Genomic DNA, 12,110 nt, shown 5'->3' with positions numbered 1-12,110 from the left:
GGTCATCTAGTCAATTTTAAAAAAGACTAGCAACTTTCCAATGATCCAATGTAATTTCATATGAAATAAGCTTTTCATCTAGTATGACACTATGGATCGCCCGGATTAAGGGGCTTTGAGTGTTGTGCTATTCTCACAGCACACATTCCTAGACGAATCAAATACTTAGCGTTAAAGCCCACCGTACAAATTTCCGTATTTGACCAAGTCGTTTTCCTTCCGCTTAAATCTTAGTCTTAGAGCTCTCTGTCTCCGCTAGCTCCGGCGTGGCGTGCCCTAAGACTGAGCTCGCGACCCTTCGTGTATTTGGGCCTATCATCTCGACCGCTGTGGGAATAAGTAATTTAACGCTAGGGAGTTGATGAGTCCGAGAATTGAGGTGGAAATAGCTTCAATATCCAGAAATATAGAGGTTATTGTTTAGCCAGACATATAAAAGAGATATCCAAATCATCATTAAGGCAAAAGACGTTGATTGGACATGCACAATCAGTATCTTCGCAAACGCATTTATTAAATCATAAATGAACACATTCAAATCTGCCAACGAAATATCTGCCAAGGAGTACAATATACATCGAGTGAAATATACCCCACAACACGGTTACCTGCATAACCAATACGCACGTTAAAAAGTACCACAAAAAACTATTATCGACAAAAATACAAGCTCAGCCCTCATACATCATTATCATAATTATCATCAAGGAGGAAACTTCACAATTTTACTCCTTGACAAGACCCTCCACCGTAGCCCTAACACCAAACAAACCAACCTTCGGACATCCAATGCCCATATCACGATAAACACAGATATTATCAGTAGTAGTTTGATACAGCGCAAAGTCGATGCGACGAGCGATATGTGCCAAAGATAAGTAGATCTCCGCATAGGCAAGACTAGATAAAGACTTAGTATATACGTGCGAGGTGACGTATAAGTATAACTCACTTCATTCCCAGACATTGTCTACTCCCCTTGGTAAACGAGACGATATACCGACTCAGATACTTCCCCTTCTCTGCAGCGCGGATCCAACGCTTCGGGTCGAATTTCTCCGGCTCGGGGAATAGCGTGGGATCCATATGGACGAAGTAGTTCGACTGACTGACCGGAGTCTGTAATAGAAAATTATCAGTAACTTTCTCAGAGAAAACGAGCCGCCTTTAGGCCCGCCATCATATGTCAGGCCCAGGAGCCGCACCGGGAGGTTATAGCCAGTGAACCGATATCATTGACTTACGCCTGCAGGGATAGCCCAACCCTGATAGAGCATGGGTTCGGTCGGTGAAACACGAGCCAATCGGGCTGTCATGCCATGGCTGAGACGCAGACCTTCATTAACCACACCCGTCTAGTTTAGAAAATGACAAAATCAGCAATCCAAAATGGAAGTAAGAAAGGGACATAACCTACCAAGTATGGTAATCGCTCCAAATCCACCCATGAAGCCTTGGACTGCGGTGTCAGAAGTACCGTCTTCAACTCCACCCGCAGTTTCGCCATAATCTCCTTGTTGTTGATGAGATGAAACATCGCGACAGTGATGGACCTAGCCGTAGTCTCCGTACCAGCTCCAAGCAGCAGCGCAGACTCATCTTCTAGTCGATCAAGGGTCCTCTCGCTTTCGGGCAACTCCAAACTCGTCAACGCATCAAATATAGTCGGCCTCGCGTCAGAATCAAGATTCCGCAGACTCTGCTTTTGCAGAGTATCTCTCGCCTGCTGTCTAAGCCTAGCCTTCACATCAAATAAATCCGCCATCTGGGGTTGTAACCAGCGTAGTAGGGTAGGCGACGTATTCCTGAAAATGGTAATAAGGAACGGGAAGAACCGATTGATGTGGAACATGACCATCAATCCATTAACAGCGTCGACGAGGTCGTTGCTCCGCGATCCCTTCTCGGCGTCTAGGTAGCCATAGCTCCAGCCGTAGCAGTAATCGGTAATGACATCTGCGGTCAGCGCAGCGAAGTCTAGTTGCAGGTGCAGCACCTCGCCGTCTTGGTGCGCTTGTTCAAAGCGCGCGATTAACTTGCTGACTTTGTCGTCAATGGACGGGCCAAGATCTACCACCGAGCGCTTGGAGAAGTAGTTGCTCAGCAGGCCGCGGCGGAAGCGGTGGTGATCGTGGGTTATTGTTCCTACGAGGGAATTGGGCGCACCGAAGGCTACGGCGTATTTAGGGTCTTTGGAGCGTTTGTGCGAGGCACCGGCGTGAATATCATCGTAGTAGTTTGAGTCTTTGATGTGGATTTCTCGTGGACTGATGCGCACGATGGGACCTGGATGAGTTATTGGCGACTTGTGCATTTTGGTATGTTTCGGTTAGTCCGCATCGGATCTATATACTCACCATACTTCTCGTGCATGCGCTCGATCTCCCAGATATACATGCCGCTTTTAATTACATCATAATAGAATTCGTAGAGCGAGGTTGCAGCAGCGAGTTTTGGACCGGGGAACCTGGACAACGGATGGAAGTACAGATGGTACACAATGCGCAAAGCCAGCAGTCCCAACGGCAACGTCACTAAGGACACGAATAGTGTCGGGGGATCCATTATAGGCGAATAGCTCACTGATAGCGACGAAGAGGAGCGAAGGCCGTTTATTATATAGGGGGCGCGATGACATGGGTTCAGATGGAAAAATGGCCCCACGAGTTAGGTAGTGCATAGATAGTGCATAGTGCATTAACTAGTGTACAGGATACAATGGATCTCTTTCCTGATTCAACACGCTTATTTAGACAATGCAACCATGCCTAGGTACCAACACGTCCCCAAGGGGCCGCTAATGTACTATATAGGGCTATCATTCGTCGAGTACTATCCAATTTCACCCACTGTGCAGAAGCAGGCGCATCAAACGCTAGGGTCAGATCGAGCACACTCCTCTTTGGCCTTGAGCCCGGGAACAATGGGTCACTCCCTGGGTTTGAATGGATGTGATGGGATATGTAGATGACGGGGTACAGCATGTATGGCAGATATACCCACCCTCCATGTGAGTCCATCATTCGAGTGGCCAATGGATATCCTGGTATTGGGGTGTTGGATTTCACAGCCCGCTTTTATCTGCAGCCAACAAGAGGACAAAGCAAAAAACAAAGAACAATTGTACAAGACTTATCCAAAAAGAAAGTTAGAGACAATGGACTATCTGGTAATCGAAACCAGGACCTCCCGCACGCTCGCATAATGCGAAGCGGGCGCACTACCAACTGTGCTAACAGCCCAATTGAGTGTCGCTCATGTCGCCATCATGATTTGTGGAGAAAATGGGGTTGTTAGCGTGGTAGTGGTCTTAGTGTGGGCATAGCCGAGTAAGCCTAGCCCATACAGGGATAAGTGTATTGAGGATTCGCTTAACATCTGTTATGAGGGAAATAGTTATAGTGTTGATCAAATATATACTTGCAGATTGTTGTATAAGAATTTACAAGGAAATATCAGACGACGACATTGATAGATTGATACAATACAAAGGTATAGGTTGCGCTATCATCAGCCGAATGGACTACCAATGCATTCCTGTAAGAAACAAAGGTCCACAATTTACACCTATAGAAACATCCGTGGAATAGTCGGAAAAAAAAGTAAAACGAAAATAGGAAATAGAGAAACAGAGGAAAGACGACTGGAAAGGCATTGGACAGAAAAAGAAAATTCCGCGGTACTCCGTTTTATATCCACAAATCTAGACGGCCAACATCTTCTTGATCTCGGCAATGGCACGACCTGGGTTCAGGCCCTTGGGGCAAGTCCGTGTGCAGTTGAGAATGGTGTGGCAACGGTAGACACTCATGCTGTTGTCGAGAGCAGCCTTGCGCTCGGCGGTCTTCTCGTCACGGGAATCAGCCAACCAACGGAAGGACTGGAGCAGGATAGCAGGTCCGAGGTACTCCTCGCTGTTCCACCAGTAGGATGGGCAGGAGGTTGAGCAGCAGGCGCACAGAATGCATTCGTAGAGACCGTCGAGCTTCTTGCGGTCCTCGGGGGATTGGCGGAATTCGAGACCCTGACAGTTGTTAGATTTATAGGTGATGCTGGTATATAAGATAACTCACGTCCTCGGTGGGGGTGTCGCGCTGGAGATATGGCTTGATCGACTTGTATTGCTTGTAGAAGTGGGTCATATCAGGGACCAAGTCCTTGACGACGTAAGTGTGAGGCAAAGGGTAGATGCGAGACTCGGACTTGGTATCGGTGGGAATGCGACCTATACGGATGAAGGATTAGCATTCAGTCGGGAGCTGTCGGATGCTTCGAGAAAGCGTATGTACGGGTCTGGGTACATACACAAGCAGGCAAGAGTGTTAACACCATCGATGTTCATCGCGCAAGAACCGCAGATACCCTCACGGCAAGATCTCCGGAAAGTCAGGGTAGGGTCGAGTTCGTTCTTTATCCGGATGAGCGCATCGAGCATCATGGGTCCGGTCTTGTTCAGGTCGAGGTCGTAAGACTGCATCTGGGGCTTCTCGCTGGGTGTGTCCGGGTTCCAGCGGTAGACCTTGAAGGTCTTCATCTTGGGCTGCTCGGAGGGAGTAGGCTCGACGGTCGCATAGGTGCGAGCGAAGGCAGGGCGGAACATCGGCCGCGACGCCGCGAACAATCGCGAAGTGGTACGGAGGGAGGCCATGACGGGTGATCGGAAATGTGAAAAACACCGAGGCGAAAAGGAAGAAATGGTGGAGAGGGTGGAGAAAGTGGGATTGACAGCAGAAGGACACAAGAAGAGGGGAGAGATTTCAAAAGTGTGAACGTAGCGACGACGAAGTCGAGATTCACGGTCCAACAGAGATCCTCAACAGTAAAATGAAGTCCAAGGAGTCTCTTCGCTAGTAACCTCGGGTTTGACGGGTCGGGTGTGTAGATGCTGACATCAGCGGGTCCCGACCAATCAGAGTGAGGGTGTTTACAAGCCTCGGGCGGACACGGCGGTGACTTGAATCTACTGCCGATACTACGCTCACATAGCTATAGGTAATATATGTTGAAAATTAGTCAATTGGAAATATCGGTATGATAAGATTGTTAAAATATATCAATTTTCCCATCTTATCTACTCCAACCTCTTCGATCAGCTTTGGAGTGATTCCCCAGTCAAAACCCACAAAATTGGTGCCTCAGGCTCCAAGGCCACTCCCGATCTGGTTGCCGAGACTGGATAACGGCTACTCCGGCCGACTCACATGCCTTTGGAAACTGCCACATTGTCACATCAACATTATTATGCAATTATTACAGCAAACCACTTCCCAAGTGACCAACTAATTGCGATTAACATAGTTCTGATGCCATTCATAGTCCCGATTCTCCGTCAACAAAGCCCGAATAGCTTCACGCGGCGGCACGGGTTGCCGGTCCAGCAAGTCCGCCATGAGCGGATCAATCGTGCATGTCTCCCCCTTTGAAATACTCTCGTACCAGGATAGCAGCGCCTGGAAGAACCCTTCTCCCTTTCCGCCCTCGTCGGTAGCCGATTTCAACCGCACAAACTCTTCCGATGAGACAAGCTCGAACCGAACGTTTCGGCCAGTCGTCTCGTTGATCAGATCCACGATCTCAGAGAATGTGATAGTCTGCTGCGCAGTGAGCAGTACGGTCTCTCGATCGTGTCCACCCCGAATCATCAGTCGCGCATTTGCCTCGCTTAGTTCCGACCGCAGTGTAAAGGCAATCGGTCCGTCGGAGGGGAGGTAGACGGTCGATGTGCTTGGATACCAGCCCATGAAGACCGGGAAGGCGTCTGTGTAAAGACCCTCACGGATGGAGGTGAAGTTGATATCGGCTCTGGTTGATGTTAGTGGGGCTGGCTAGATTGTCACGATCGGGGCTTGACTTACTCTTTCATCATTTTCTCTGTCATCAGATGGCCTTGCTGGACAGCAGCCTTAGAATCGGAACTGTATCCGCCGAATGCCAGAGATGTATACCATAACTGCGGTTTCCATGTTAGATGGGGTGGTTGTGAGGGGAGATTGATGACTTGCGTGTTTCACGTTCATCTTCTTCGCTGCAACCACAAAGTTTTCGTGTTGCTTGCGTCGCTTCTCGATGTCGAAGGTGCTTGTGCTAACGAAGAAGATATTCTCCACGTCTTCGAATGCGGTCTCTAATGTCTGGGGGTCGTCATAGCTTGCCAATCGGAATGCGATCCCTCGGTCTTCGAATTGTTTGCGATTCTCCTCTTTCGAGGACGCTGCGGCATATGCTGATGATGGGAGATTCGCAACAAGGTAGGATAGGACCCCGGCACCGAGGCCTCCAGTCGCTCCTGTAATAAGGTATTTGAGTGTCATCTTTTGACTAAGGATCACTGGCACAAGTCAAGAATGTAGTGAAGTATGTGTCTTATTCCGTAGAACACCGAGTCTTCTTGCGCTTTTATAGATCAAACGTTCATTGCATGATATTTGTTCATTGTCACCAGCCTCGTATAAGAACCGGTCTCGATTATTTGATCATATTGGTAAGCAAAGAATTGATAATCAGCTTGAACTAGTTAGTTACAGCCTAAAGTGGTTGGCTGATGCATTTAAATGACAGCGTTGCACTTGGGGCTAGCATTGGCGTTGGTTAGTCTTGGGGGCCATCACATTTTGCCACGAAGCCAACCGGTCTGATCTTCATGTGAATTCTAACCTAACAACATTTATTAAGCTTGATCTCGGAATCCGGCACTGTAGGATCACTAGGAACTCTCTTTTAGACTATGGCTTGGAGAAGCCGAAGACCGAGGCGCTTCCAATGCAATTTTATATCCACCCCAAACTCATTGGACATCTAGTGCCTCCCCACATTACGGAGTAACTCTAAGACATTTTTTAAGCCCCGAATAATGACTAAACCCGAGAAAATACCGTTTCATGTCTCACTAACAACCTAAGCGCCGCACTATTGAACACCTCCAATGGCCCCCAAACAAATTACTAACTCATCTATTTGCGAAAACCAAGCCACGAAGAACCCCTTTCGTTTATCACGTTACCTATCACACATTTGCACTGTACCTGCACCGGAGGGGGTTTTATCAGAGGAGGCTTGCGTTTTTTTCGTCAGCTTGTCTTACACCTGATGTTTCAACAGATTAATCTTGTGATCCGCAAGCTTGTTGGTTAATTCGATAAACTCGCCGAACCTGGAGCGCTTGATTCTCTCACATCCAAATATCGAGATATCTTTTCAACCAGGAAAAACCCCAGGGTTGTTTATAATGATTCAAGTATTCGTTTCATGCCTAACTCTCTAAAGCCATGGCAACAAAGGACTGGATGAACATGTTGTTCATACGGCGTGTCTGTTGATAGAGGGAGGTCTCACTAGAAAAGAAAGAAAAGGCAGTCGACGACATATATAGAGGGCGGGTAGGATATCATAGCGAAGAAAGATTTTTAACATCATATACGTAGTCTATATCTATATCTATCTATATCTATATATATCTATTAGAACAAAGAAAAAATCCTTCTAACTCTCCCTGGACCCGGGCTTATCAACACTAACTCTCTCCTCCTCACGACTGATATTAACTTCATTCGTAACCCGAATCCCGGGACTCCTCGAACCATGCTTCCTCTTCTCCTCCCTACTGCGACCACTTCCGCTCGATCCACTAATATCTCTCGAAACCGAGACCTCGGAAGGCATCATCTCATAATCATCATTCCCAATCTTAGACCAGTTAATGAGACGCTTGCTATCCCGATTGTTGGAGACCGCACCACTGCCCATAGTCTTGGTATGGCCTAGACTGTGCAGTTTTGTCGAGCGTGTGCGCGTGTGGCTGGAAGTGTACTCGGTCAGGTGCGCAAACAGGCTCCCGAAGACGGGTTTCAGCGCTGGTACGGAGAGCGCGACTAGGGTTGCGGCGATCTCGGCGTTTTCGACGCACATCATTGGATTATAGGCCCAGCTGCCGTCGGAATCCCATTGGCCCACTGCTACGAGCCAGACGCGGACTACGGAGATCACGATTACGCTGTGTGGTGTTAGGAGCTTGTTTGAGAATTGAAGGAGAGGAAAGGGGGTTACTCACAGGACACCGGGGAACATCACAAGCGATAGCTTGATCTTCTTTTGTAAGGAGACGTGCAGTCCCTTGATGAGTGCGGCTGGGATCGCGAACATCAGCAGATCGCATGCGAGCGATAGCCCCGAGTTCACCGAGTATACGAGTCCCCATGAGAGACATTTGTAGGTCTTTGGCTCGACTTGCCACTCGTAGGGCCACAACCCTGTTACCGGTTGGCAGTGGAAGATCAAGAGCAAGAGCTGGGGTAGGTAGGCGGCGAGAAGGAGGGGTGCCGCGATGATAATGCTCAGGTGCAGTTTTGTTGAGCGAGCTGTGAGCCGGTAGTAAAAGGCTAGACCGGAGAGACGGCAGAGGAATAGAGCCGTTGTGTAGAGAATGTGGGCGACGAAGTCTAAGACTTCGGTGTCGCGGACGGTGTCAGGTGATAGCACATATTGGATGTATTCGATGTGGCGACCACTTCCTAAGTTGATCAAGATGATGGAGAGGACGACAAAGGTAATGTAAAATACCTGCAATGAGAGACATTGTTAGATACTATGCTTTTTGGTAACTATTTCTAGCCAATTCTGTCGTGCATGACAATCGAGCCACCATGCATGGCCATGCATATTTAGTGCAGATCTGGGGTGGAAAGTGGATGATCTTACCAAAGTTATAATTGCTAGTGCATCGTCCAACCCAATCTTCTTCACAATGAATGCCCGGGCATATAATCGTACAATCATCAACAGGCCAGTGAAGCATATCATGAAAATGATTCCCACAATGGCGGGGCTATCGCGGGACTCTGCGAGGTAGTCGAGAGTGACATTGCTCGGGATTCTCCCTGCTGCATGTGCAGCAAGGATGTCGTCGGGTATAAGCATAACCAGATTCAAACCATGATCAGAAATGGGAAAGATGAAGTGTCAAAAACATTACAAGGGAATAATGACGGTATCCGACAGGTGGGACAAGGCTCACTATATCCCAAGGAACCATGGCAAACAATTTGGGGACAATGGAAAGCGGGTACTTTCAATACATAATTCCCAAGGAGTCCCGATGCCCAGTGGCCAACGGGGTCTTCGTACCAAACACACCTTCTGGAGCCATAGGATCAGACAATCGAAATCCTGTGGATCTGATGCAAACTCTCTTTACATTTTAACATTCCGGTTAAGAGAACTTTCAAAGGAATTACTGTAATCATGAGCTTAACCTGAGTATACGACCTCGGGACACCTACTTCATTTGTTAAAAAGCTGTTATCTGTCATCTGTCAGAATTGACAGTAAATTAGTAAATTAAGAGCCCCAAGTCTACAGAGCTAATGCCACATGCTTTTTCCAGGCGAAAATTGCTTAGTACGCGACTTGACCTCAAGCGGCTAGTTTTTCCACATAATCCTGGGCTTTGATAGGCCCCGTCGCTATATTAAACCTCTCTAATATCAAAGTCTATCGCGTAATGGCCGAGCTAAGCCGAGCTGGGTAGAAATCTTTGGCACAAATGGGGCCCTTCGGCAAGACCGCCAATCAAAACATGTCCAGTAGGTCATCGCTGGTACGAGATGGGGTCGGCGGACTCTTCAGGTCCAGTAACATGCAATTTTAGGCCAGGTGCCTTGGTTCGGTAAGATATAGATTAATTAATAATAAGATTAGATTAAATGACCATTTCGGTCATTTTGAACCATTTTTTCAAAGGTTCTTGCTGAACGCCACAATTCCCAATAGTACAGCGGAAACAGTGGGCTGAATGGGATTAAAGCGAATAGAAATGTCAATCAAAGCAGACACAATTAGAAAAAAAAAAAATTAGATGTAAAAAGGAATTGAGAAATATGAAAACAGTAAAAATGTCCTCGATGCGGGTTTATCGCTGATTAGTCACGCAATGGTGTGCCGGACCCACGTGAGGAGTATAACAACACGAACTCCCCCATGGTTTGTTGGCGGGGTTTTGCAATCTAATTCCCATAATGGCACCTTTAATTCAGACATTGGTGAGCGGTCTCGCCTTGGTGAGCTCCGTTGTGGCTCAGGAGTCCGACAGCTTGGTCGACTCTCAGATCCTCACCGATCCCTACCTCTATGACTTCCCTCGCCTGGGTGGTGAGGGTGCTTCGCAGTTCCCTATGCGCCCCTGTCATGGTTTCCAGCTGGAGGAGGCTACTATTGACCAGATCCAGGCCCAGCTGGAGCTTGGCACTTTTACCGGGGTCCAGTTGCTGGAGTGCTACATGGACCGTGTCCACCAAACCCAGCCTTACTTGAAGTATGTTATGTTTAATCCCTGTCATAGAATTGTTGACCAACAGTCCTGCTAGCGCTATTCTGCAAGTGAACCCGGATGCTTTCTCTATTGCTCAGAAGCTCGACTCTGAGCGTGCTAATGGCACTGTTCGTGGTCCTCTCCATGGTATCCCCTTCATTGTCAAGGACAACATCGCTAGTAAAGATCGTATGGAGACCACTGCCGGCAGCTGGGCCCTACTCGGTAACGTCGTGCCCCGTGATTCATACGTCGTCCACGGCATGCGCAAGGCCGGTGCTCTGCTTCTCGGCAAGGCTGCTCTGAGCGAGTGGGCCGACATGCGCTCCAACAACTACTCCGAAGGCTTCAGTGCCCGTGGTGGTCAATGCCGCAGTGCTTATAACTTCACCGTAAACCCCGGTGGCAGCAGCACTGGCTCTGGTGTCGCTGTCGGCGCTAACCTGGTTCCCATTGCTCTTGGAACCGAGACCGATGGCAGTGTTATCAACCCTGCTCAGCGCAACTCCATTGTTGGCATCAAGCCCACTGTTGGTCTGACCTCCCGTGCCGGTGTCATCCCCGAGTCCGCCCACCAGGACACCGTCGGCACCTTCGGCAAGACCGTCCGTGATGCCGTTTACGCCCTTGATGCCATCTACGGCATTGACTCCCGTGACAACTACACCTCCGCCCAGGAGGGTCTCACCCCCGTCGGTGGCTACGCCCAGTTCCTGACCAACCAGACCGCTTTGAAGGGCGCCGTCTTCGGTATCCCCTGGGAGTCCTTCTGGGCTCTCGGTGACTCGGACCAAATCGCTCAGCTCCTCGAGCTGGTCGAGCTGATCAAGTCTGCCGGTGCCACAGTCATCAACGGTACCGAGCTGCCTCACTACAAGGAGATTGTCTCACCCGATGGCTGGAACTGGGACTACGGTACCACCCGCGGCTATGCCAACGAGTCCTCATACTCCTACATCAAGGTCGACTTCTACAACAACCTGCGCGACTACCTCTCCGAGGTCGAGAACACCAACGTCCGCTCCGTCGAGGATCTCGTCCAGTACAACATCGATAACTACGGCTCCGAGGGCGGTCTCCCCGGTATCCACCCTGCCTTCGGCTCTGGCCAGGACGGTCTCGTTGCTTCCCTCGAGTCCAAGGGTCGCATGGACAAGACCTACTTCCAGGCTCTGGAATTCTGCCAGCGCACCACCCGCGAGGAAGGTATCGATGCCGCTCTCAAGCAGGGCAATGTTGCTCTCGATGGTCTCCTTGTGCCCCCCGATGTCGCTCAGAGCATTCAGATCGCTGCCCAGGCCGGATACCCCGTTATCACTCTGCCTGCTGGTGTTAGCGATGTCTCTGGCATGCCCTTTGGCCTTGCTATCATGAACACTGCTTTCTCCGAGCCCACCTTGATCAAGTACGCCAGTGCTATTGAGGACTTGAAGAAGAACCAAGGCGCCAAGGGCGACCGCGCACTCCCTCAATGGCGTGGCTACCTGGAGCGTCCTCTGCCCGTCGCCTTCTAGGATATCGGAGTGGATTCTCTTTGACTATGGTTATGTACAGCTGTGTGATCATTTTTGCTTCTTGTTGTATATCACCCATCATTATATAGACTACGCATTTTTAATGGATAGAATTCATTTATAGCCATCCCTTTTCTTTTTTTCCCCCCCCACAAGGCATATAGATGAAGCACTATATTTTAAATTTCTCCAGCAAATCGCCGAAATTAGTTCGAACAGAAGAGCTTCCAGTGGATCCCATCTGACAGCTCTGGTGGACCTCATGATCTTCAGGTAGATTTAAACGATTCATG

General features: G+C 49.0%; 5 protein-coding genes across 5 annotated transcripts; 1 reads left to right on the top strand and 4 right to left on the bottom strand.

Annotated features, from left to right (window-relative positions):
- Positions 1 to 725: 725 nt before the first annotated feature.
- N7447_010823 (cytochrome P450) lies at positions 726 to 2,565 on the bottom strand (the record flags this gene model as incomplete). The annotated part of the gene is made up of 5 exons (XM_057235085.1): positions 726 to 900; positions 953 to 1,119; positions 1,245 to 1,355; positions 1,418 to 2,286; positions 2,358 to 2,565. The coding sequence occupies 5 exons, from the start codon at positions 2,563 to 2,565 to the stop codon at positions 726 to 728; spliced, it is 1,530 nt and encodes a 509-aa protein (XP_057080403.1).
- Positions 2,566 to 3,703: 1,138 nt separating this feature from the next.
- On the bottom strand, positions 3,704 to 4,648 carry sdh2 (succinate dehydrogenase iron-sulfur protein subunit SDH2; the record flags this gene model as incomplete). Its single annotated transcript, XM_057235084.1, has 3 exons — positions 3,704 to 4,024; positions 4,074 to 4,225; positions 4,306 to 4,648. The coding sequence occupies 3 exons, from the start codon at positions 4,646 to 4,648 to the stop codon at positions 3,704 to 3,706; spliced, it is 816 nt and encodes a 271-aa protein (XP_057080402.1).
- A 631-nt stretch (positions 4,649 to 5,279) lies between these two features.
- On the bottom strand, positions 5,280 to 6,311 carry N7447_010821 (uncharacterized protein; the record flags this gene model as incomplete). Its single annotated transcript, XM_057235083.1, has 3 exons — positions 5,280 to 5,802; positions 5,856 to 5,890; positions 5,946 to 6,311. 3 exons carry the CDS (start codon positions 6,309 to 6,311, stop codon positions 5,280 to 5,282), a joined length of 924 nt encoding a protein of 307 aa, XP_057080401.1.
- Positions 6,312 to 7,479: 1,168 nt separating this feature from the next.
- On the bottom strand, positions 7,480 to 8,913 carry N7447_010820 (uncharacterized protein; the record flags this gene model as incomplete). The annotated part of the gene is made up of 3 exons (XM_057235082.1): positions 7,480 to 7,990; positions 8,048 to 8,556; positions 8,695 to 8,913. 3 exons carry the CDS (start codon positions 8,911 to 8,913, stop codon positions 7,480 to 7,482), a joined length of 1,239 nt encoding a protein of 412 aa, XP_057080400.1.
- A 1,097-nt stretch (positions 8,914 to 10,010) lies between these two features.
- N7447_010819 (putative amidase) lies at positions 10,011 to 11,817 on the top strand (the record flags this gene model as incomplete). The annotated part of the gene is made up of 2 exons (XM_057235081.1): positions 10,011 to 10,306; positions 10,359 to 11,817. The coding sequence occupies 2 exons, from the start codon at positions 10,011 to 10,013 to the stop codon at positions 11,815 to 11,817; spliced, it is 1,755 nt and encodes a 584-aa protein (XP_057080399.1).
- Positions 11,818 to 12,110: the final 293 nt, after the last annotated feature.

This window comes from Penicillium robsamsonii (genome assembly GCF_028829455.1).
Source record: "Penicillium robsamsonii strain IBT 29466 chromosome Unknown utg000008l_segment0_segment0, whole genome shotgun sequence".
Taxonomy (NCBI): domain Eukaryota; kingdom Fungi; phylum Ascomycota; class Eurotiomycetes; order Eurotiales; family Aspergillaceae; genus Penicillium; species Penicillium robsamsonii.
This window is presented reverse-complemented; position numbering and strand designations above follow the sequence as displayed.